Genomic DNA, 21591 nt, shown 5'->3' with positions numbered 1-21591 from the left:
CAGTGGCCCTGGGTGGTGTGTGTGCGGGGGGGATGGGGGGTCTGGCACTTCCGTTCCATTTGCAATCAATGCCGGAGGAGGAGGGGCTTGACTGTGAGACTCGGTCTCTCACATTTTGCGCACATTATTTTGTATACCCTTTGAATAGGAAATTTGTAACGAATTGGGTATGCCCCGTGAGTGGAAGTGTATGTAACGTGATAATGGAATACCCTCTATAAATTCGTTGGGTTTTTCTGTAGGAACTCCTGGATTTCAGGGGCTGTAGGAGAATTATTTTGTCTTTTTTTTCTGAAAGATATACAGTCATTGAAAAACATAATTTGTATCAGTGATATTATTTTTTGTATAATCAAAAATATAAAATAAAATCTTCACTATAATACAATCAAATAAAAAAAAAATAATAATAAAAGAAACTATATTTTTTTAATATATTTTCCAAAAATAATTTCAGTGTATTTTTTTAACTGAATTTTTGAATTTTCATAAATCTTAATTATAATAAAATTTATTGATAAAAAAAAAAGAATAAAAAATAATTTTTTTTTTGTATATTTTCCAAAAAAAATTTCAGTTTATTTTTTTTTAAATTGAATTTGTAAATTTTCATATGTTTGATTATATACAGTATTATTATTATTTATTTAGATTTCTTAGTGTCATTATCCGATGTACATTATGTGCAGTTATGTATCAAAAATAAAAAAAAGAGATTAATTTATAAATATGTCTCCTTTTGGTTTCTTATAAATATATAATATTTTCGATATAAATTTACTAAAATTAATCGAGATTGGATCATTTTTACACACCTGGCTCCACACCTGGGTCCACACCTGGTTCTTCTACGGCAAATTAATTCCATTTAAAAACGGCAATTTTCATTGCGAATGCCACCAGTAGTGACCATTCGCCACGAACGACTCGGCTTTATTTTTACGATAAAATACCGAAAAATATAGATTAATAGTAAAAGCACTAACCATACAGTATATACTGTATATATAATCACAAACCATACAGTATATACTATATATACTAAACTGTTAGTGGTAAAAGTCTAAAAAGTGTTTTCACTAGTTGAATAGGCGCAAGTTTAAATAATGTTTACCGTTTGTTTAAGAGGCAGCAAGAAACATTTTTTGGGCTTAAATTAAAATATTAATTAGTGTAGATGGGAAATATTCAAATATTATGGGAACAAAAATGCAACCAGTAGATGTGGAACGTTTCTGGAAGGAAAGAAACAATTGGTTGGGTTTTTTTCAAATGAATAAGAAATTGACAGTCACACGTGACCGTCGGATGTACCATTCCAGTGACAGAAACCGTGAATATTTTAGTTACTCTTCTCCCTGTAAAAAGGGTATCTTCTAGTCGTTTATATTCTATATTTATATATTTCTTATACAAAATTTATACTAATATATTATGAAATTTTCTCTGTGTCGTTGCAGGTAAGCCTCGTCTTAAATTAAGCGGAAATGCGTGCGGCATGAGGCATGCATCGCCCCCACACATATTGATCGATCGAATGGTTCAGGGTCGAACCGAGTGATACTCAGCCACGGGCCTATCGCTTACATGCCGCATGCTGCGTGCTCGAGTGGCTGTGTCCAGGCCACGTCTCGTCTGGCGGTCGGGCGGGTGTCGTCTCCACGCTCAAGTGCTTCGATTGACACAGATAGCCATACAGAGAAAACCCCTCATCGTGCACGTTCCTGACTGACGATTGGGGGATTATTTATAGAAATCTGTTGTGTGCTGCAATGCAACCTTCGAGGCACCTCGGACTCCACTTTAACGCCTCGTCATCTCTCAGTAAACCAAACACTTGTCGCCGCTGTTCATCTGGGTGCCCAGGGCGCACCCAAACTCGCGTCCAAACTCCACGGAATTGCTCAGCGGCCCATTGACATCCCAGCGCTCGGCAGTGTGCTGCATCAGCGGCATGGACTCGAGGAAGGGCACGGCCTCCTGGTTGGATCTCGCCCAGCAGCGGGTCTGGGCAAAGTACAGGAAAAACAGCTGCGTGTTGGTGAAGTTCAGCTCCGGGAGGGTCTCCTTGTAGAGCAGCGGACGTGGCTTGTTGTCCTGCTGCTCCAGCCAGGCCAGGTACGCATTGAAGGCCACATTCAGGCCGCTGCTGTCGGCCATGATCTCCCTGAGGCGCGTGGCATTGCGGAACTCCGCGGGCTGATTGTACAGATAGTTGCTGTACTGGGCCCGCTGGCACTCGGTGACGTTCCGATAGCCGGACATTGTCAGCTCGTTCCACGGGGATGTGGCCTGCGGATGACGATTCCAGCCCTCGTCATCGAAGGCCTGGACGAGGGCACTGGCCAGCCGCTGGCCGAGCTGCGCATACTTGAGGGCCCGCGGATAGTGGTAGTTGTAGTACGGCGCCTGCAGCAGACCCCAACCCACGAGCACCGCCTGCTGGCGGGCCACGAGAGCGGCACGCACCTCGAAACCATCCACCAGTCCGCCCTCGGGCTCCTGGCCAAAGTCATTGCCACGCAGGCCGTTCAGCTGCTGGCGGGCCCTGAAGCGCAGGGCCAGCTCCAGCTTGTGCCAGTAGTCGTCGGACTTTTGGAACTGCAGCTCGGCGAGATCCAGATTCTGGTAGTCCGGCAGCAGCGTGTGATATTGGGCCAGACGCGCCCTGGCCGCCCGTCGATCGTTGTCGTCCAGCCAGTCGACACGCAGCTGCTGCTCGAAGGCCTTCACCAGATCACTGAACACCTGCTGCAGGTCGTCCTTGGCATCGTCGCGCTGCACCTGGCGCTGGTACATCTCGCCGAGGACCTGGGGGAACAGGCGCTGCATCACCTGCACGCACTGGCGGGCCCTCCGGGAGGGATGCTCCTCCGGCGGCTGGTTGAGCTCGTTCAGGGCCACGTACATGATGTAGGCGGCGATCGTGTACCGATTGTTGGCCCTGGCCGTGCGCACCAGATGCTTGATGTAGTCCGGCGACCGCAGATAGACGACGCTCGTGTACAGGCTCTCGAGGATCACCTCCACGTACAGCTTGAAGTCGAAGAAGCCGCCCATTTCGGTGGTGAGATCCGTGAGCGTAATGCCAGTGGCCTTCTGCCGGTGCAACCGATCCTGTCCGATGCGCGAGCGTGCCCCAAAGGGCAAGGCCACAGGCGGCAGATCTTCCTCCTGGGCCGCCGGCTGCTGCTGGAGTTGCTGCCCCCGCATGTGCTTGCACAGCTCGAACTCGAAGCGGATGATGTCGCCGGCAATGCGGGCCGCCTCGCCCGTCTCCAGGGCCAGCCAATCCCTCAGATTGTCGGCCACCTGCTGCTGGATCTGCTCGTAGACCAGATCGCGCACATGGGCCCCCCTGGTGGCGACCACATTGCAGTGCTCCTCCGGTATGATGGTCAGCCGGGGCTCCCCCAGGTAGATGCTGTTGCCGCCCAACTGCTGCAGATTGAGATCGATCTCAAGGCCCAGGAGTATGTCCAGGCCGTAGTTGCGGCGCAGCTCGGCGAGCGTCTGCAGCCAGTGGCGGCTGTGCTGCCAATTGGAGTTGGCCACGTTCCGCAGTCCGCCGTTGTCCTTGAGGATCTTCATGAGGAAGCGGCGTCGCTCGCCGCCATTCGCCTCCACGGCCACACAGGAGTCGTAGAAGGAGCGCACCTTCCGCACATTGGCCGCCGTCGCCCCACTGTACTGGTTCGGATGGTGCTGCGGCGACAGTGGGGCCGTCAGGAGCTGCTGCAGCTGATCCACAATCTTCGCCTCCACCACCTGCTGGGCGGTGATGAGTGGGGCACCGGCCCCGGCTGCCCCCTGGCGCTGCTGGCGCTTGTGGTAGCCACCCCAGTGGCCGCAGGCAAACTCGAAGAAATCCACACACGGATCGGCACTGAGATTCATGTACTTTTGCATCTCCAGGCCCATCAGTTGGCGCACTTTGAACTCCTCGCGACTGTCGGGGTGCGGAGGGATCTGCTGCAGCTGGCCTCCACCGTACATGGGGCCCTGCTGCTGCTGCTGCAGAGGCATGCGGTTCATGCCGTTGTGCCGCTGGACCCCGTCTACGTGGACGAGAAGCAGCAGTAGGATTAGCACATCCCACAGAGCAGCTCTTGAAGCTTTCATCTTGGCGTTGAAAAGTCGACTGAGCGACAGACTACGGGCCCGTGGCGGGCGATAAGCAGTGCTCCGGACTCGTGCTCATGAACTTGGTCGATTTTTGGGTCAAGTTTGTCTCTCCGCAGTCCCTGAGGGGTTATCGCGCTGCGGCTTTGGCTTTGGCTCTGTGTCTGGCTCTGGGAGAGACGTAAACAAAGACGGCCTCGCTCGACAGCAAGCCAAGATCTTGGCAGTGACAGCAAAACAACACAAAGCCGATCGAGAGAAGGTCTATGTTTGCTTGCCTTCCCTTAAAGTTTTATAGTTTCCTCTGTTCCATTCACTGAGAAAAACTAACAAAAAAAACTCAATCTTAAGGGGCATATAACATTGCAGAGTTCTGAAAATAATTTCTTTGTAAAGAAAACTTCATTGTAGAAAAGTTCTTCTGTAGTAGAATCCTCCAGAAGTGTATGACTTGATTTGAGGAATTAGTATTTGTAGTACCTACACCTTTCTTCCAATATAACACTTTCTTCAAACAAATCGATTTCATTATCGATATAATCGATCTTTTGGCTTTTGTGAAAATATCGATGCCGTTTTTGGGAACTTCTAAATGAGATCTCTACTTGAGAAAACCCTTTAAACCACACGACTCGCAATAGCCCACGTTCTTTACTTTTATAAAGACACAAATTACCAACAAAATGTTCCAATCTTGTTCCTTACATTATCGAAGTCAAGCCTGGATGTTCCACAGACTATTCCGAGTCCGAGTGGATGTTCAGAAGAGAAAGAATACTCGTTACAGACAAGCGAGCATCTCCTTCTTAAAGGCCAAATAATATTGATAGACTAGCTATTATTTTTCCTGCAAGAAAAAAATATAGCGAAAGGATTTCATAACCCCAGTATGAAGAATATTTTTTCTTATGGATTTGAGTAAATTATATTTATAAAAAAATTTCAAAAAATCGATTTGAAAAATTCTGGTGCTTTAAATGATTTATGGGAATTTCCCATAAGCAAAAGGACACAAAAAGAACATTCGCACCGAGTGATTCGATTGGTGTACGATTAATAACCAGATATATGGCGATATTTTAAAAATGTCATTTAATAGGAAGCACACATTTATAGCGAATGACACAAACAAATGCCATTCGCCACGAGCAAATTTAAAACGATGAATAGGGATACGATAAAATACCAGAAAAAGTAAATATCGATGTTGGCGATACGATAACTGTAAATGATTCACTGTACTAATGTCTCATAACGGAAAGGACACTAAGAAATGCCATTCGCCCCGAGCGATTCGATAGGGATACGATGAATGCCCAAAAAGATATCGACATTCCGATAGGACCACAATTAAATTCTAGACTCACGAACACTTATCGATACAATTCTTTGGGGCCACGTTTTCCCCTCGAAATACTCCCTAGTAGATTTGGCACTTTGTGGCCGGATTCATGGCCGAGCCCATGGGACAATGAAACTCCCTGGCAAACTCCTCGAGATTCCTCAACGGGCCATTGACCGCCATTCGGGGCCAGCTGTGATCCTGCAGGGCACTGTACGGCGGCATCTTTTGGGACGACGACCAACGACGCGTCTCCTCGCGGCTGCAGTGCTGCTGGGCGTAGGCCACAAAGAAGAGCGCCGTATTGGAGTAGTTGAGGCCGGGCAGGGTCTCCTTGGCGAGCCGATTGAAGTCGTTGTTCGGCTCCTGGAAGCCCAGCCACGTGAGATACGCCCCGAAGGCCACATTGAGGGCGGCGCTGTCGGCGATCAGCCGGCGCGTGGCACTGGCATTGGCGTGCAGATACTCCTCCACTTGGCGGCTGAAGCACTCGCTCCGATCGTGATATCTCCAGGCCGTCAGACCGTCCCAGCTGTCGCGCTCCAGCAGGTCCAGGGACCAGTGTGGATCATCGAAGGCCGCGGCCATTTGGCGGGCCACAGCCACGCCCAGCGTCGCGTAGCGCAGCGACTGGCCGTAATGCGTATCGTAGAAGGGGGCCTGCAGCAGGGCCAGGCCCATGTCGATCTGCCGCTGGACGGGGCGGTACCGCACCCGTGCCTCGTACGCCTCCACGGGATCACTGGGCGCGGGCAGCTCCTCCTCGAAGAGGCGACCCATTTGCTGCGCCTCCACGGCGCCCAGCAGCTGCCGGAGATTCGACCAGTAGTTGTTCCGCTCCAGCTGCAGCTTGTAGGCCAGCGGCCGCTCGTAGTGGGGCAAATGGAGCTTCAGATCCACCAGCTTGCGCAGTGCCACCCGACGACTGCCCTCCTCGAGCCAGTCGGCGCTCAGGCTCTGCTTCAGGGAGTCCTGCAGTTGGCCGTAGAGTGCCTCCAGGTCCTTGCGGGCATCCTCGCTGGCAAACTGCCGGGCATACAGCTCCCCCAAGGCCGTGGGCAAGTGCCGCTTGATGCGCCCCAGGCACTCGTTGCGCCTCAAATGCGGCCGATCCTCCAGGGGAAAGGTCAGAGCGGACACTGCCCGATACATGATGTAGTTGGCCACTTGGCTGGCGTTGTGGGCGGCCACCGTGCGCTGCAGCTGGCGGTAGTACTTCGGCGCGGCCATGTAGACGGGCTTGAAGATCACCTGCCCATAGCTGGCGGTCACATACGACTCCAGATTCAGGCCGTAGATCTTGGAGAAGTCGGCGAGGGTCTTGCGGGTGCAGTTTCCGGCGTATAGCTGCCGTTCGGCATCCCACGACGCCTCAGAGTCCTGCAGCATGCCGCCGCACAGCTCGTGCTCGAAGCTCACGATATCGGCGGCCAGACGGGCGGCTGCCTCATTGTCGAGCGCCAGCCAGGCCTTCAGCTCGGAGGCCACGCGCCGCTCCAGCGGCTCATAGGCCATGTCGCGTATATCCAGGCGGTTGTGGGTGCACAGCGCCCGGGGAATGACGGTGCTCGGCTCGCTCAAATATAGACTGTTCTCATGGACATTGGCATAGTTGTAGCCGATCCTCAGGCCGATCAGTATGTCCAGGCCGAAGCGGTGCCGCAGCTCCCCCAGGACCCTTAGCCAGTCGTAGTCGTGATGATGCACCTCCCAATTGGAGCCGGGCACGGCGGGAAAGCCGCCATTCTGTTGGATAAACTCGCTGAGGAACTGCTGCTGGCTCTGCTGGGTCTGGGTCTGGGCCACCAGGCAGGACTTGAAGAACTCCTTGGCCTGCCGCGCCACACCGCTGTCCTCCCGATGGGCGCTCTCCTCGAGCAAACGCAGTAGATCCCCGTCAGTGCGCTGCTCCAACTGCAGCTGGGGTGTGGCTGCCGCCTGCCAGCGTCCGCAGGCATACTCGTAGAAATCCGTACAGGGATCGGCACTGAGATTCAGATAGCCAAACATCTCCTTGCCCTTGGCATTGCGGAGGGTCTGCTCGGTTTGGTAGATGCGCTGGAAGCTGCTGCCGCTCGGTGTGGCTGCTGCATCGGTGGCCGCCGCGGAGCACCTTTGTAGCAGGAGGAAGAGCAGGAGTCCAAGAAGAAACATCGACATGCTGCCGGAGCTCTGGCTATCAACTGACAAAGAGGCAGCCTCCCAGCTACCAAGAGTCGCTTTTGAGAGCGAAAGAGCTGTCGAGATTGTCGAGGGTCATCCCCGGGGGTTATCTCCCTTCGAGAGTAAATCAAAACAAAAACTAAAGGGGCAGCAGCAAGTGCTTTACTTATAGAACAACAAAAACTCTTGTGTAAAATACATAAATGGAAATGGAATCGATAGATCGATATACCCTCTAGTAAAGGGTACACTTGAAGCGAGCATTCAGCGCGGAACCGCTGGGGCAGCTGTAGGCATTCCTGAACTGCTGCGAATTGGACAGTGCCGCATTGATGCGCAGCTGTTCGGGCAGCTCCTCGTACCGCTCCAGGGTCTCCGGATAGTCCGAGCAGTAGAGCTGCGCATAGGCCAGGTAAAACAACTGCAGGTTCGAGAAGGCCAGCAGGGGAAGGCGCTCCCGCTGATAGCTGGCCATGGTATCCGCGGAGTTCTTTAGCCACTTGGTGTACGCCCGATAAGCAATGTCCAAAGCCCCATTGTCGGCCACAATGCGACGCAGAAGCTGCTTATCCTGCACCGGTTTCTCCCGGTACTGCACAAAGATGGCGTACTGCTCCTGGAAGCACTGACTCCGACGCGCATACGAGCTCTCGGACGTGTAATCCCACCAGTTGTTCTGATAGCCATGGGCATCGTAGCGCCGGCCCTCACCGTCGAAACCGTGCAGCATTTGGCGGGCCAGGAGCACGCCCAGTGTGCCGTACTTCAGGGCATTCGGATAGGCCGGATCCCAGAAGAAGCGTGCCTGCAGAAAGGTGATGGGCACCTGGATCTTGTTGCTCTTCAGTTCGTAGTGCGGCAGCTTGTGCAGTACCCGATCCTCGGCGACAGGATCCTGCATCAGTTTGGCCAGCCGCCGCTGTGTCTCCCACTGCAGCACGGCCAGGAGATTCGGATAGAACTGTTTGGCCTGCAGCTGGAGGCCGTGCAGCTTGCGGATCAGCTGTTGATCGTCATGCGATCGAAACTGCAGCTGCAGCGACTCCAGCTTCGAGATTGCCTTCTGGCGCGTCTCCTGCGAGAGCCAGTGCAGCCTCTCCGAAGCCTGCAGATCCTCGCGAAAGACCCGCTTGATGTCCGTCCACGTCGACTGAAGTTCGTTGATCATCTGCATGTTGTTGTAGTTCCTGTGGAACAGGCTCTCCAGCTGCTGGGGGAAGTGCCGTTGCGTGAGCTTGATGCACCACATATCGGGCTGCACGGATTGCGGTATCCTTGCCGCATCCAGCGTGTCCAGTGTCCGCCAGATCGTGTAGTTGGCCAGATGCAGCTTGGGCGTGCCGCGGATCACGTCCACCAGATTGGACAGATAGTCCTCGGGCGTCTCGTAGATGTCCACGTACAGAGTGTCGCTGAAGATCAGCTGCAGGTAGCGGCTTATGTCCACATAGCTACCGTAGGCGGACTTCATGTCGGCCGCCGTACGCTGGCGCGTCGTCTGCTCGAGCGTGAGCGCCGCATTGTGGGGCAAGCCCTGGGCCAGCTGCTCCTCAATGCCGAGCACCTGCTCCGAGACCTCCTTCAGCCATTGCTTTGACTGTTCGGGAAAGTAGAGCATCAGTTTTTGCTGAATCGAACGTCTGTACAGGTCGCGTGTGCCCTGGTAGCGCCCGTCCAGATAGTGGCGACGCTGCCCCAGCGGCAACGCGGGGGCACCGAGCTTTATGCGATGCATATGCTCCTCCTTGTAGTCGACTATCACGTCCAGGCCGATGAATATGTCCACGCCCAGCTGCCGCTTCAGGGTGGCCACCACCTTCAGCCAGTCGTACTCGTACTGGTACCACGAGGGCACTCGAATCTCGGGCCAGCCGCCGCGGAAGTCCGTCGCCTCGAGCAGGACGGCCGTCAGGGCGGACCGTGTGTCGTTCGCCTGCAGGCAGCACGAGTTGAAGAAGTTCTTGAGGATGCGATCGGCACTACTGTCGGCACTGCGCGCCGAACTCTTGAGCATATCGGCGCTCTTGCGGATGTACAGCTCCTGCAGCTCCTCCAGATAGTTGGTCTTGTGGTTGTGGATCCTGGCCGGATGCAGACGCGGCCAATTGCCGCAGGCAAAGTCGTAAAAGTTATCGCACGCCCTGTCCGGATCTTCGGCCATGTAGGCCTTGATGTGGGCCGCCTTGGCCAGGCGCAGGATGTCATTCGTGTAGTTGGTGGCAAAAGGATGCGTCACTGCAGCCCCAGCCACAGAGAAGGCTGCCAGCAGCAGCAAAGGCACCATCAGCCTCATTCCAGAGTATTCCATTCGATCTTCAGAGAGTCTGGGTCTGATCTGTGTGTGCTCCGTATGATTGCCGAAACGAAACTGAGCTCAAATCGAGAGATGCGTCGATTTTTGACTGGATGCCGTCTGGGGTCTTATCGTCATGGGGCCCCCCCAACCTCCAGAGACCGACCGCTTGATTAGTTAATTAGTTTCATTAACCGATGCAGTGAATATTATTCGCTCACCAGCTCAATTACGCGACTCTGACCTAAAATACTGGCTGGCCCTCTCTCTCTCTCTCTCTCCCACGTCTCTACTCGCACTTGACCCACAAGGTAGCAGGCGTTCAGCTCTTCCACACCTCCCACTCGCTGTTAATGAGTTTTCCGGGCCTCCCCAAGGTTGTTTCTAAATTGAAATTTGTTTATCCTCACTTAATCGTTGGCTTGTTGTCGTCTTAATCTAATGATTCCCTTTAATCAACCCTCTCATTGCAGATATACAGCTTTTCTTCTACAATCATTTTCATAGACACACATTACTTGAGACAGTTCCCAGAAGACGACTGTGTTTTTGTCTTAAGTACTGGAAAGTGTTAACTAGAATTCGCAGCAGTCAGACCAGCAATCATCACCAGACAGACAAAAGGAAACTTCACACACGGTAAGGGGTTTTTGCTTTTTTACAATTAATGGGGCAGAGCCAGGACTATGTTTCCATAGATTATATACGATTTTTACTTGTAAGACAAACATTGGCTTTACGATGGTCCTTTTTTCAAAATTATTTCCTCAAGAGGCTGCCATTTTGCACAGAAAAGTGAGGCGCAGCCAACTTCACTTTGCACAGAAATCTAGTGGCAACGCTGCCAATGGCTAAACAGCTGTTTACAAAAGCTTGGAAAGCACTTGTTAACACAAAAAAGAGGTCTGCAGAAGTTGCAGAGAAAAAGAAAGCTGAATGGGATACAATTTTCCTAATTTATTGTAGCCTTTAGTATAGTTTATGGTAATTTCTCTCAAATATTAGTCTAACATTTATCTTTCCTGCATATGGCGCGTCATGCGGCAGCGCCCTACGGTCTGTTGGGCGGCTTGGATTTGTGCCTGAGAACAGCGGGTAACCGGCTTCGACTTGGTGTCGCTTGAGCCAGTGCAAATTTCTGTTCAAATATTCGTGAAATGTGTGACAAAAACATTGCAATAATTGAAGAAAATACTTGTAAAAACTTGTGCAAAATAAGGCATACAAAATTTGTATATAAAAATGTATTAATCCTTCAGAAAATTGATTAATTTATCGGCTAAAATTATTTGTACTTTAAAAATCGCAATGTTGAAGCTCTTAAAATATAAAAAACTACATAATCGAACACGCGACATGCAATAGATTTCATCGTACCGTAGAGAAGAATGTTGGAAACATTCCTTTCCCAGTTTCTCTGTGCATTTGTGGGCTCTGTCTGCGTGGGCGATTTATAATAAATATTTAGTTCAGGTTCTTCTAATGCTAATCCTAGGGCTAACCGACGGATACTTTGAGTGTTTTCGCATTGAGACGTGTGCCCAGCTCGAGGGGTTCTATGCTGAAATTGTACTTGACATGGTAGCCGCTGTTATCCGCCACATAGGTGGCATCCTCCTTGTAGACATAGTCCCCAGTGGTGGGATCACAGCCGGGCAGAATCAGAGAGGAAGTGCGTTTACCTGTGATGATCAGTTCGGGTTCCGCTCGGGATTCATTTTCACCGGAAGTTGAGTTACCTTTGAGCTCGCCCTTTTCCTCCCGATTGCCTGTGCTCTCACGAATGCTAAGGACAGATCGTTGGAGTTATTGGAAGGGAATAAAATACAGAAAGACTCACTGAAATTCGTAGAGCACTTTTGTGGCGCCATCATTCCTTTCGATAGACAGACAGATCAATAACAATGACACGCACAGACACTGAAAGATCATACTTTGTATTTGAAGAGCTCACAGATCGTGTAATACTCACTGCAGTGGTTCTGATCATTCTAGTTCCCGATGCTAAAAAGCACTGAATGAATGAAATTTCCGTCTCGTATACGATATTTATTTATTTGCGGCAATCTATAGAGCACTACGGAACAGGTTTAACCGGTCGATAGCATTGCAAATTGAGAGTTTTCCTCCGCACCATTTACTCTCCTCCGTTAGAGGATAGATATAGCGAGATCTGTCGAGTCTGTTGTGACTCTTAGCATCGGTATTGGCTATGATTATTGACTAGATTTAATAATTGCATCGGCCCCACACACCGACGTGACGATCATGATCATGCTGATTGACAGTAATTGCTGTTGATTGGAGAGTGGATCTATGGCGGGGTATTGTCTCATCACAGCTCTCTGTGTGTGGGGAAATATCAGGGAATTCTATACATTTTTGGGATATTACGTTGGTGTTTTTGATGCTTTATTCTTTTTAAATATAAATTACATTTTATTTCTTAGCCCAATCTTGTGAGTATTTTCAAAAGTTGTGCACTCAAACGAGGTCCAAAACTATATGGCTGGACCTCACACTCGACCGAAACATTGCCAGGCATTGGTAAAGGCATAATATATATTGGCATAACTTCTGTGGTCTGTGTCCCTTGATTCTCTCCGTGAGAAGTGTTTGCGATGGTGGAGGTGATCATCGTAGTCCCAGGAGTGGGTGAACGAGTGGGTAAAGGTACAATCTTTTCTACTTTAGGAATCGTGGTGCTTCGAAAGAGTTCGATATCTTCCTCTGCATTCAACTGTGTCTTAGGTTCCGATGTAGCGACTTCTGGTATCTTTTTCTCCTCAGAAGAAGTCTTCTTTTGTTCACCATTTAGAGTGGTAGAAGTTTGAGGCGTTGGAGAACGGGTGGGCAAAGGCACAATCTTTTCAGAGGCAAGGTCTTCTATAGGAATGGTTGTACGCTGTGGTACCATTCGAAAGAGTTCGATGTCTTCCTCTGCATTCAACTGGGTCTTAGGTTCCGGTATTGTAATCTCTGTAGCGACTTCTGGTATCTCTTTCTCCTCATTTTTTCCCTTGGAAGTCTTCTTTTGTTCACCATTTAGAGTGGTAGAACTTTGAGGCGTTGGAGAACGGGTGGGCAAAGGCACAATCTTTTCAGAGACAAGGTCTTCCATAGGAATGGTTGTACGCTGTGGTACCATTCGAAAGAGTTTGATATCCTCCTCTGAATTCAACTGGGACTTAGGTTCCGGTATTGTAATCTCTGTAGAGACTTCTGGTATCCTTTTCTCACCATTATTTTCATTAGAAGTCTTCTTTTCATTATTTGAAATGGTGAAACGCGTGGGCAAAGGTACAGAGCCAAGATCTTCTCTAGGATTCGTGGTACTTTGTGTTACCATTCGAAAGAGTTCGATATCTTGCTCTGCATTCAACTGGGACTTCGATTCCGGATTCGGATGATCTATAGAGACCTCTGGTAACTTTGTCTGCTGTTGGTTTCCGTTGAAGTTCTTTGTTTGATCAGCATTTGGGATGGCACACGAACTGGCGATGGTGACCCCACCAAGTAGCAAAAATACCATCTAAATGTACGAGATATATTGCTATTCAATCGAAATCTAGCGGCTTGCCATTCTATACTTACAGACGGCTGCATTTTCACTCGATCACTGAGACCTGCTCTCAGTTGCAGCTGGGTTTTATTTCTATATGGAATTGTTGTAGTGGGGCAAACGGGTTCAGGTCGTGAGATTCATTAAGAGAGAATAATACTCTCACAATCAATTATTGAATGTATTTTGTAATAGTTTTGAGTGGAGGTTGGAATTTTCTGTGATTTTAGAGAGTGTAGTCTGGGTTTTGGAGAGTTTTATTTGGTGAGAACTTTCAGTAAAGTTGCACTTAGTCTTGGTCCAATTTTAGCTGGATTTCGTTGAGAATACCCAGGTCCTTCGGTGGTGGATTTTGTGGTGATAATTGTGAATTTTTCTGCGGAGATTGTTGCTGATTTTTCTGTGTATATTGGTATAGATTTTTCTGTGGAGATTATTGTTGATTTTTCTCTGGAGATTGGTGTAGATTTTGCTGAGGAGATTGTTGTTGATTTTCCTGTGAAGATTGGTGTAGATTTTTCTGTTGTTCCCTTGAGATTTGTTGATTTTTGTATGGATGATATTGTATTTATTTGAATATCCTTTGTTCCATTCGTTTTTAAGTCATTTGGCACTGTCGATTCACTTGTTTTTTGATCCCTTTGTGTAGATATCTGGAACCGGGGTGTTGTAGAACTTACAGGCTGCGAATAGATCCCCGCCAAACAGGCAAAGCTGCCCAGAAAGAGTAGATTTACCAGCATCTAAAATGGGAAAATGTTTATTTAGATACTAACCATCTTTGGCACAGATCAGTACTTACATTCGATTGCATTTTCTGTTGAGTTCTGTTTAGAATTCCCTCTCGTCAGAGACTTTATATATTTTTGCTTCGATTGATCGTTAAAAATCCATGAAATTCCCAGACAGACAGGCGGGGCAGCTGGTCTCCTATATCTGAATGGGCGTTAAATGACAGCCAATCGGAACGGGGGGCTAAGATCATTAAATAAATGCATACCGTTGACGTTTGTTGAATAATTCTGAGTATATTTTGGGAAATAACATTCAAGTGATGGAACATATTGGGGAATCGGTATGGCTACGAGAGAATTTTCAACAGCTTGGCACTGAGTCTTGGCCCGATAAAGTCTGGCGCAAGGAAACAATCATCTCCGTAAAGGGAATAACAGTCGAAGGTTGTATCCTCGGCGTTGAAGGCGGGTGTAGAAGTTGGTGGAATGAGATTGTCCCTAGCTGGGGATCCTTTCAGAACAGTCAATAGCTTTGAGACTCTTGTGGCATGTGATTTGGGGTGGTTGATCTCTGATGGAGTATCCTGTGGCACCCTAGCTGTGGTTGTAGTCGTTTCCAGGCCACTGATACTCTCAAGACTCCCACTTAACTTCAACCAAAGTAAGATGCTTATCAAAATGAAATAAACTATAATCTGTAAGGGTGGAAGAAGTGTTGATTATTATCCTCTGGGATGATCGTTCAACGATCTCTACTTACAATCGATTGCATTTTCTGTTGCGTTCTGTTTAGATTTCCCACCTGCCAGTGAGCTTTTATATTCCCTCGGGTCGGAATGGAAATGCATAAAATTACCCAGACCAGACTCATTCACTGGGGCAGCTTCTTGGGCTATAGTTTCGCATTGGGCGTTTGCTTTTTAGATTGGGAAAATCTATTTTCAATTGTCAATGAAGTCTTTCGTAGGTTCCCTGATCTATATATCGTATTTATATATTTAGAACGTGATTCCACTGTCATTCCCTCAGGGCTTTAAAGTGTATCAATTCCAATTTGGTGATTCATTCGGATGTCAACTAAATATTTGCATAAATTAATGTTTTATTTCATAGTTGAACCCAATACTTGGTTCTTGGCACGCGACCATGATTCATGGATTATATATCACTTAATTGTCACTCATTAAATATTCCCTGTACTGTGCTTGTTGCTAGGCAAATATCTACATGCTTTATAAACCTTTAACCCCTACTTTCAATGCTATCAATATCCAGCAGAACCATGGCTAAATATTTACATTAGAACGTCTTCAGTTCTTAAGAGAATGATTGATGGTGAAAATAAGAAAATAATAAGTTTTCGTAACCAAATCTATAATTTTCTGTATTTCCTTATCGTATAATCAGAATAAGATCGTTAGCAGCATTGGGCAGAATTCTTAGCCCCGAGGTATGGGGCTATATTAGATTTGGAAGCCTTTCCGACCCCATAAAGTATATATATTTTTGATCAGCTTCAATAGAAGAGTCGATTGAGCCCTGTCTGTCTAGTTCTCAGAGACTATAAGAGCTAGAGCAAAGAAATTTTATATCCAGACTCCTGTGATATCCCACTGAATCAAGTAAAGTCTGTGCCATCTAAAATTTGAAAGTTACGAGAAGACCAAAAACGCAGAATCTTAGAGATTGACCATATCTACTAGATTGCCGAATCTGGATTAGATCGGACTATTATTGTAGCCAGAATGCCAGAAAATTCTCTCTCCCACACACTCTTCGTCGTGCAATGTGTGCGTCCTCTGGCGGATTGAGTATCGAGTATAATCGTAAAGCTCACAACGTTCACCCTCCTTGAATTTGGGAGCTAAAAGAACATCCTTTATCAGCGAAACTCAAAAGACAGACCCATGTTTGCATCATGCACACGCAATGTATGTTGGCTTAGAAATTCTCGGAGTTTCTCTTTTGCAGCATTAAACTTTTTTAAAGCCCCAAATCGATCAGAAAAAGTAGGTTTGGTTCGCAGTGGAAATGTGTGGTGTAGCATAGTGTAGCTGAAGGGGGAGAAATGCCCTCAATCAATCAGTAATCTAATTTAAATCGAAGTGAAAAGAATTTGTATTTGTTTTAGTTTGAAAATTTAATTACTGTACAAATGTGCTTTAAATAAGCGTGACTATTAATCGTATCAGAGTTGGGATATATCATTCCTTATAAATACTTCTTTTGTGGAATAACAGCTTTAAATATTAAAGTGTTTTACCACACGCTTCCTATGTCGAACATTTCTAGAAGCACACAATTAATTGGAGTTACTTAGAGTTAGGCGATATATACATAGATATACTAAGTCTTAGCTAGAATCTTCAGCAACTTGGCTGAAAGATTATTTATTGGTTCCGACACAGTCCCTTCGCCTGCATTTGGGTTGTTCGATGCTAGTATGAGATGACTATCCAACGCGCCTAAGGGCCGAATATGTTGCCAAAAAGCCCTTTTGGAAAGCCTTTTGGAATCCTTGAATCTGGTACCGCCTGAGGGATAGGCTTTGATGGGGTTTTAGGTGTTTCTGCTATGGACTGCTACGGCGACTGAACGGCTTCTCCGATGTGCTGTTTGTCTTCTCTTGGCTGTCGTTTGATAACTGTAAGTTGTCTGTGGCGATCGCTGTGGCTTTTATACTGTCTGCCGTCTGTTCTAGTGCATTGCCCATGGCACACGCCAAGCTGCTGGATTTTTCCCCCATATCGGCCAATTACCAGTTGTGAGAAAAATCACCGAACGATCGGTATAAAATTGGAGCTATATTTAGCTGTGACACCGCGCACCGATAGTTCGTCAATTGTCGCTACAATTTGTTATGAAAACTCCATGGGGGCTATCACGAAATCGAAGACTGGTATTCAAATTCGTTGGTTTGCAACAGAAATTTTCGGATTACATGTGAATTCGAGACGAAAGCGTACGTGCTGATTCACAGCTGGACTTTGAGACACTGGCAAAAACAATGGGCAATGTGTTAACTGATGTTTGTTTTGGTTTTTTATGAATGGGGGGCATTGCTTCGATTTAAATATGTTTAATTTATGGATTTATTCGATAGAAAGAGGGTTCGAGATTTGTGAGTTGCAGTGTCACGATGACAGTTGCAGAATATCGTATGCCAAAGGCAGAGGAGCTCTAGCTCCAAAGCAGAAGCCGGCAGCGTCCTATGCTCAGTCCATAGAACAGTGTTCTGCTGCTGCGCTCACGTATATCAGTATAACACATAACCCTTGTTCCGTTTTGCCTGCTGCCCAACCACACAAACGTGAAAATATGCGGGCCGACGCCTGCACTAAATGCAAGACGAGGCTTCGAAAGAGTGGGAGAGGGAGTTAGAGCGCGACTGTTGCTGCTGCTGCTGCTAAAGCAGACGCCGGCAGTGACAGTCCATAGGACATCGTTCTATATAACACATTTCCCTTGTTCCGTTTTGCCTGCTGCCTACGCACACAAACGCACGAATATATAAAAATATGCGTGCCGACGCCTGCTGATGCTTTGAAAAGTGGGAGAGGGAGTAAAAGCGCAAGAGCTAGCTCTGCTACCTGCTGCTGCTGCTGCTAGCCGAAAGCTGAGCTGCTGCTGCCAGCCGAAAGCTGAGCTGCTGCTGCTAGCCGAAGGCAAACGAAAGCTAGAGATCGTTAGAGCTGGAGCGAGAGAGCAGCTTAGATGTAAGCAAACGAAAGACGAGGGCGGGCGATTTGCGAAAGAGAGCGAATACAACACAAGGTATAATTTAATCACGTGCACACGAGACCAAGAATGAAAGAACGGTACAGCTTGGGCTGCGTGTCTGTGCAGGCACCATATTTTCGGTACAGTGGTCAGTCCCCTGAGCGTACAATAATAGAGAATTACAGTATAACTTTCATAGAGCGAATCTCAAAAGTTATATAGAATGTGATTAAAGTTCGTTAAGGGCTGCCTTATTTTATCCTTCTTATTTGTTATTGGGTTTAAGTAAAACAAAACACTAAATTTCTTTCCGAAAATATATATCCCAAACTCTCTGGCATTTGCATTTCTTAACTAACCAAAATTCGAATATTATTAACATTTGACCTTTGATTGTATCTATAAAAACTTTTCCCAAAAACACTTTGTTTGAATGAATAATTTTCAAAGAGGGGATGCTAAAAAAAAAAACAAAAAACAAAAAAAAAGAGTTAAAATATTTTGAAGAACTGATTCTTCATTTGCTTTTGCGTTGCGCATTTTAGTTGTAAAATTCTTTGCTTTGTTTTTAGTGTCTCAAAAGAGAGAGAGAACAAAGCAATGAAAATCTTTGAGTATTTTGTTATAATTTTTCTGTTGCTGTTTGTGTTATCCGAAGCAAACTCACGTGTATCCCCTCTTCAAAATTATTTATTTTCAGACACAAAATAAAAGTGTTTTGCGCGCTCTGCCCCACCCCAAAAAAAATATCGATCAGAAAACAAAGCAAAAATATATAAAGAAAAGATACATATATATATATATAGGGAGGGGATACCGTAAATGAACGAACCATAAACCATAGACGGGATCCGACAAAAAGCCTGCCACGGTGTGGGGTTTTCTGTACCGGTGTGCCACGGCAGCCCCTGGTGCTGGCATGGGCGCCAACGTCTCGCAGCTGGAGCGGGAGATCGGCTCGGATCTGTTTCCGGCCAATGAGCACTACTTCGGGCTGGTGAACTTCGGTAACACCTGCTACAGCAACTCGGTGCTGCAGGCCCTGTACTTTTGCAAGCCCTTCCGCGAGAAGGTGCTCGAGTACAAGGCGAAGAACAAGCGGCCCAAGGAGACGCTACTCTCCTGCCTAGCGGATCTCTTCTACAGCATTGCCACGCAGAAGAAGAAGGTCGGCTCCATTGCCCCCAAAAAGTTCATCACGCGTCTGCGCAAGGAGAAGGAGGAGTTCGACAACTATATGCAGCAGGATGCCCACGAGTTTCTCAACTTTCTGATCAATCACATCAACGAGATCATCCTGGCCGAACGGAACGCCGGACCCTCGCATGGCAATGGCAACGGCAATGGAAAGTCGAGCGGTGGCGGAGCCAGCACCTCTCAAATGGCCACCAGCACGGCCAGCAAATCGAGCTCCACGTCCAACTCGAACTCGAACTCCAATTCGACCTCCAATTCGACGACGACCAATGGGAACAGCAGCAACTCCACGGGCTCCCTGAATGCCGCCGCCGCCGCCACCACGAGTGTCCTGGATGCCAGCGGCGGTCTGACGGCCACGACCACGCCTCTGGTGCAGACGAACGGCGCCAATTCGGAGCCCACCTGGGTGCACGAGATATTTCAGGGCATTCTGACGTCCGAGACGCGTTGCCTCAACTGCGAGACGGTGAGCAGCAAGGACGAGAACTTCTTTGATCTCCAAGTGGACGTCGATCAGAACACATCGATCACGCACTGTCTGCGGTGCTTCAGCAACACGGAGACCCTCTGTTCGGACAACAAATTCAAGTGCGACAACTGCTGCAGCTACCAGGAGGCCCAGAAGCGGATGCGCGTCAAGAAGCTGCCCATGATACTGGCCCTGCACCTGAAGCGATTCAAGTACATGGAGCAATTCAATCGCCACATCAAGGTCTCGCATCGTGTTGTCTTTCCGCTCGAATTGCGGCTGTTCAACACCTCCGACGATGCCGTCAATCCGGATCGACTGTACGATCTAACGGCCGTGGTCATACACTGCGGCTCGGGCCCAAATCGTGGGCACTACATCAGCATCGTGAAGAGTCACGGCCTCTGGCTGCTGTTCGACGATGATATGGTCGATAAGATTGAGGCCTCCACCATCGAGGACTTTTATGGCCTCACCTCGGACATACACAAGTCCTCGGAGACGGGCTATATATTATTCTATCAGTCAAGGGATTGCGCCTAGGGATCATAGATCATAGATCCTAGATCCGACATCCTATTTCATGTTTATTTAAAGACTTTTAAGACCAACATTTTAAAGACCATTACGAGTATCTATCTATCTATCTATTCACCAACTTTGCTTACCAATAAATAAAACAAAAAAAAAAACATGCACGATAAACAAGAATTTCTTGGTCTAGGTCAGGGGCTAATGGACGTCTACAATTGTGAGATTTCCCAGAGCAACGGCAGTCTATAATTATCTGTCGCGCTTACGATTACGATAATTCCATTGAATTCCCCCACCCCCCCATAGACACCTCATCCAAGCACAGGTGTTGTATGGCGATACCTTAGATGGTGGCCCGCCGATACATCGTTGCTTAGTCACGTCGGGGCACGTGCAACTCCCTATAGCCAAAGTTGCGAAATTCTGTTGTGACATAACTGAGAGGAGGGAGAATCTTGATATATTCTATATCTGTCTGGAATTATGGCATTTCTTAGTTAATCGTTAAACGGTTATCGTTTGAGTATCGTTTACTCCGAAGCCATCATGTGGGTTGCATGCCACATAGCTAATGGGTTTACGGTTGTGTCATCAGTAGTTTCCCTTTATTTTTCCACAGAGATTATGCAAGAGTTTGGTTTGGTATCAAGGCTCGTTAGGCAATGCCGCGAAAATGCCATGAATAAAACAGGTTCAATGGAACTGAACAGAGAGCCTGAAGGCAGATTTACGTGTGTGTATGGGTTTTGTTAATGAAGTCTAACATGAGACAGACAGGCAGGCAGACGGACAGGCTGGTTAGGGTATTTATATGGCGGGTAAAGAGTACTAGGGAACAGGCAGAAGGAAGCCAGGTACTGTACTAGATCTTAGGGACTATAGCTCTTCTGATAGCCCTTCTTTTAGATACAAGAAAACAGGATCATCTGTCTTCTAGATAGCCAAAAGTATTAGCCAAAAGTTTACTAGATCTCAGGGACTATAATTCTTCTGTGGTAGGAGCTTCGATCAATAATCCACAAATGTACGGCCACTCTAAGAAAAATACCGAAGATACGGGCACATAAAAAGTAGGTAGATCGACGCTCGGTCATTCGAAATGACGCAGGACGTGTTCAAGAAAAAGTAAACGATCCAACTCTTCACTCTCACACTTCTGAGTTCAGCAAAAAGCAGAATCATATGTCTTCTAGATAACCGAAACTATAGGCCATCGAATCATCCAAAAAGGGTCATTATTATGCCTCGTTCTCTCCCAAAGAGACTCGTATTGAACAGCCCATCATCTAGCTGAAATATCTACCACTCCACCACAAGCTCCATAGACATATGTCACCATAAGCACCACCTCCCATCTCCCCTATAGGGCATACAAAATTCGCTTCTCTTCAGTTGAATTTTCTCCCATCCACTCTCTGTATTTCCCTGTGGCATGTCATTCGAAAGATTTAC

General features: G+C 47.6%; 7 protein-coding genes across 7 annotated transcripts in view; 2 read left to right on the top strand and 5 right to left on the bottom strand.

Annotated features, from left to right (window-relative positions):
• Nucleotides 1-1340: 1340 nt before the first annotated feature.
• Nucleotides 1341-4312, bottom strand: LOC108155434 (endothelin-converting enzyme homolog). Its single transcript, XM_017286246.2, has one exon. The coding sequence runs from the start codon at nt 4120-4122 to the stop codon at nt 1822-1824; it is 2301 nt and encodes a 766-aa protein (XP_017141735.2). The 5' UTR covers nt 4123-4312; the 3' UTR covers nt 1341-1821.
• Nucleotides 4313-5195: 883 nt separating this feature from the next.
• Nucleotides 5196-7657, bottom strand: LOC108155435 (neprilysin-1). The gene has a single exon (XM_017286247.2). It carries the CDS (start codon nt 7622-7624, stop codon nt 5543-5545), a length of 2082 nt encoding a protein of 693 aa, XP_017141736.2. The 5' UTR covers nt 7625-7657; the 3' UTR covers nt 5196-5542.
• A 110-nt stretch (nt 7658-7767) lies between these two features.
• On the bottom strand, nt 7768-10009 carry LOC108155436 (phosphate-regulating neutral endopeptidase PHEX). Its single transcript, XM_017286248.2, has one exon. The coding sequence runs from the start codon at nt 9933-9935 to the stop codon at nt 7863-7865; it is 2073 nt and encodes a 690-aa protein (XP_017141737.2). The 5' UTR covers nt 9936-10009; the 3' UTR covers nt 7768-7862.
• Nucleotides 10010-10475: 466 nt separating this feature from the next.
• LOC108155433 (probable serine/threonine-protein kinase DDB_G0282963) overlaps nt 10476-21591 on the top strand; it is a 29056-nt gene continuing 17940 nt past the window's right edge. The window contains exon 1 of the mRNA XM_033389982.1: nt 10476-10559. The gene's annotated coding sequence lies outside the window, so the exon portion shown is untranslated. The remainder of the gene's footprint in view (nt 10560-21591) is intronic.
• Nucleotides 10481-20302, top strand: LOC108155437 (ubiquitin carboxyl-terminal hydrolase 12A). Its single transcript, XM_017286249.2, has 2 exons — nt 10481-10559; nt 18743-20302. Exon 2 carries the CDS (start codon nt 18856-18858, stop codon nt 20146-20148), a length of 1293 nt encoding a protein of 430 aa, XP_017141738.2. The 5' UTR covers nt 10481-10559; nt 18743-18855; the 3' UTR covers nt 20149-20302.
• LOC108155439 lies at nt 10589-12196 on the bottom strand. Its single transcript, XM_017286252.2, has 3 exons — nt 11893-12196; nt 11761-11840; nt 10589-11706 (listed from the first exon to the last, which is right to left on the bottom strand). Exons 1-3 carry the CDS (start codon nt 11908-11910, stop codon nt 11418-11420), a joined length of 387 nt encoding a protein of 128 aa, XP_017141741.1. The 5' UTR covers nt 11911-12196; the 3' UTR covers nt 10589-11417.
• LOC108155438 (myosin tail region-interacting protein MTI1-like) lies at nt 12299-13602 on the bottom strand. The gene is made up of 2 exons (XM_017286250.2): nt 13515-13602; nt 12299-13452 (listed from the first exon to the last, which is right to left on the bottom strand). The coding sequence occupies exons 1-2, from the start codon at nt 13524-13526 to the stop codon at nt 12367-12369; spliced, it is 1098 nt and encodes a 365-aa protein (XP_017141739.2). The 5' UTR covers nt 13527-13602; the 3' UTR covers nt 12299-12366.

Source organism: Drosophila miranda, chromosome 2 (genome assembly GCF_003369915.1).
Source record: "Drosophila miranda strain MSH22 chromosome 2, D.miranda_PacBio2.1, whole genome shotgun sequence".
Lineage (NCBI taxonomy): Eukaryota > Metazoa > Arthropoda > Insecta > Diptera > Drosophilidae > Drosophila > Drosophila miranda.
The sequence above is the reverse complement of the archived record's forward strand: the minus strand, read 5'-3'. Positions and strand labels throughout refer to the sequence as shown.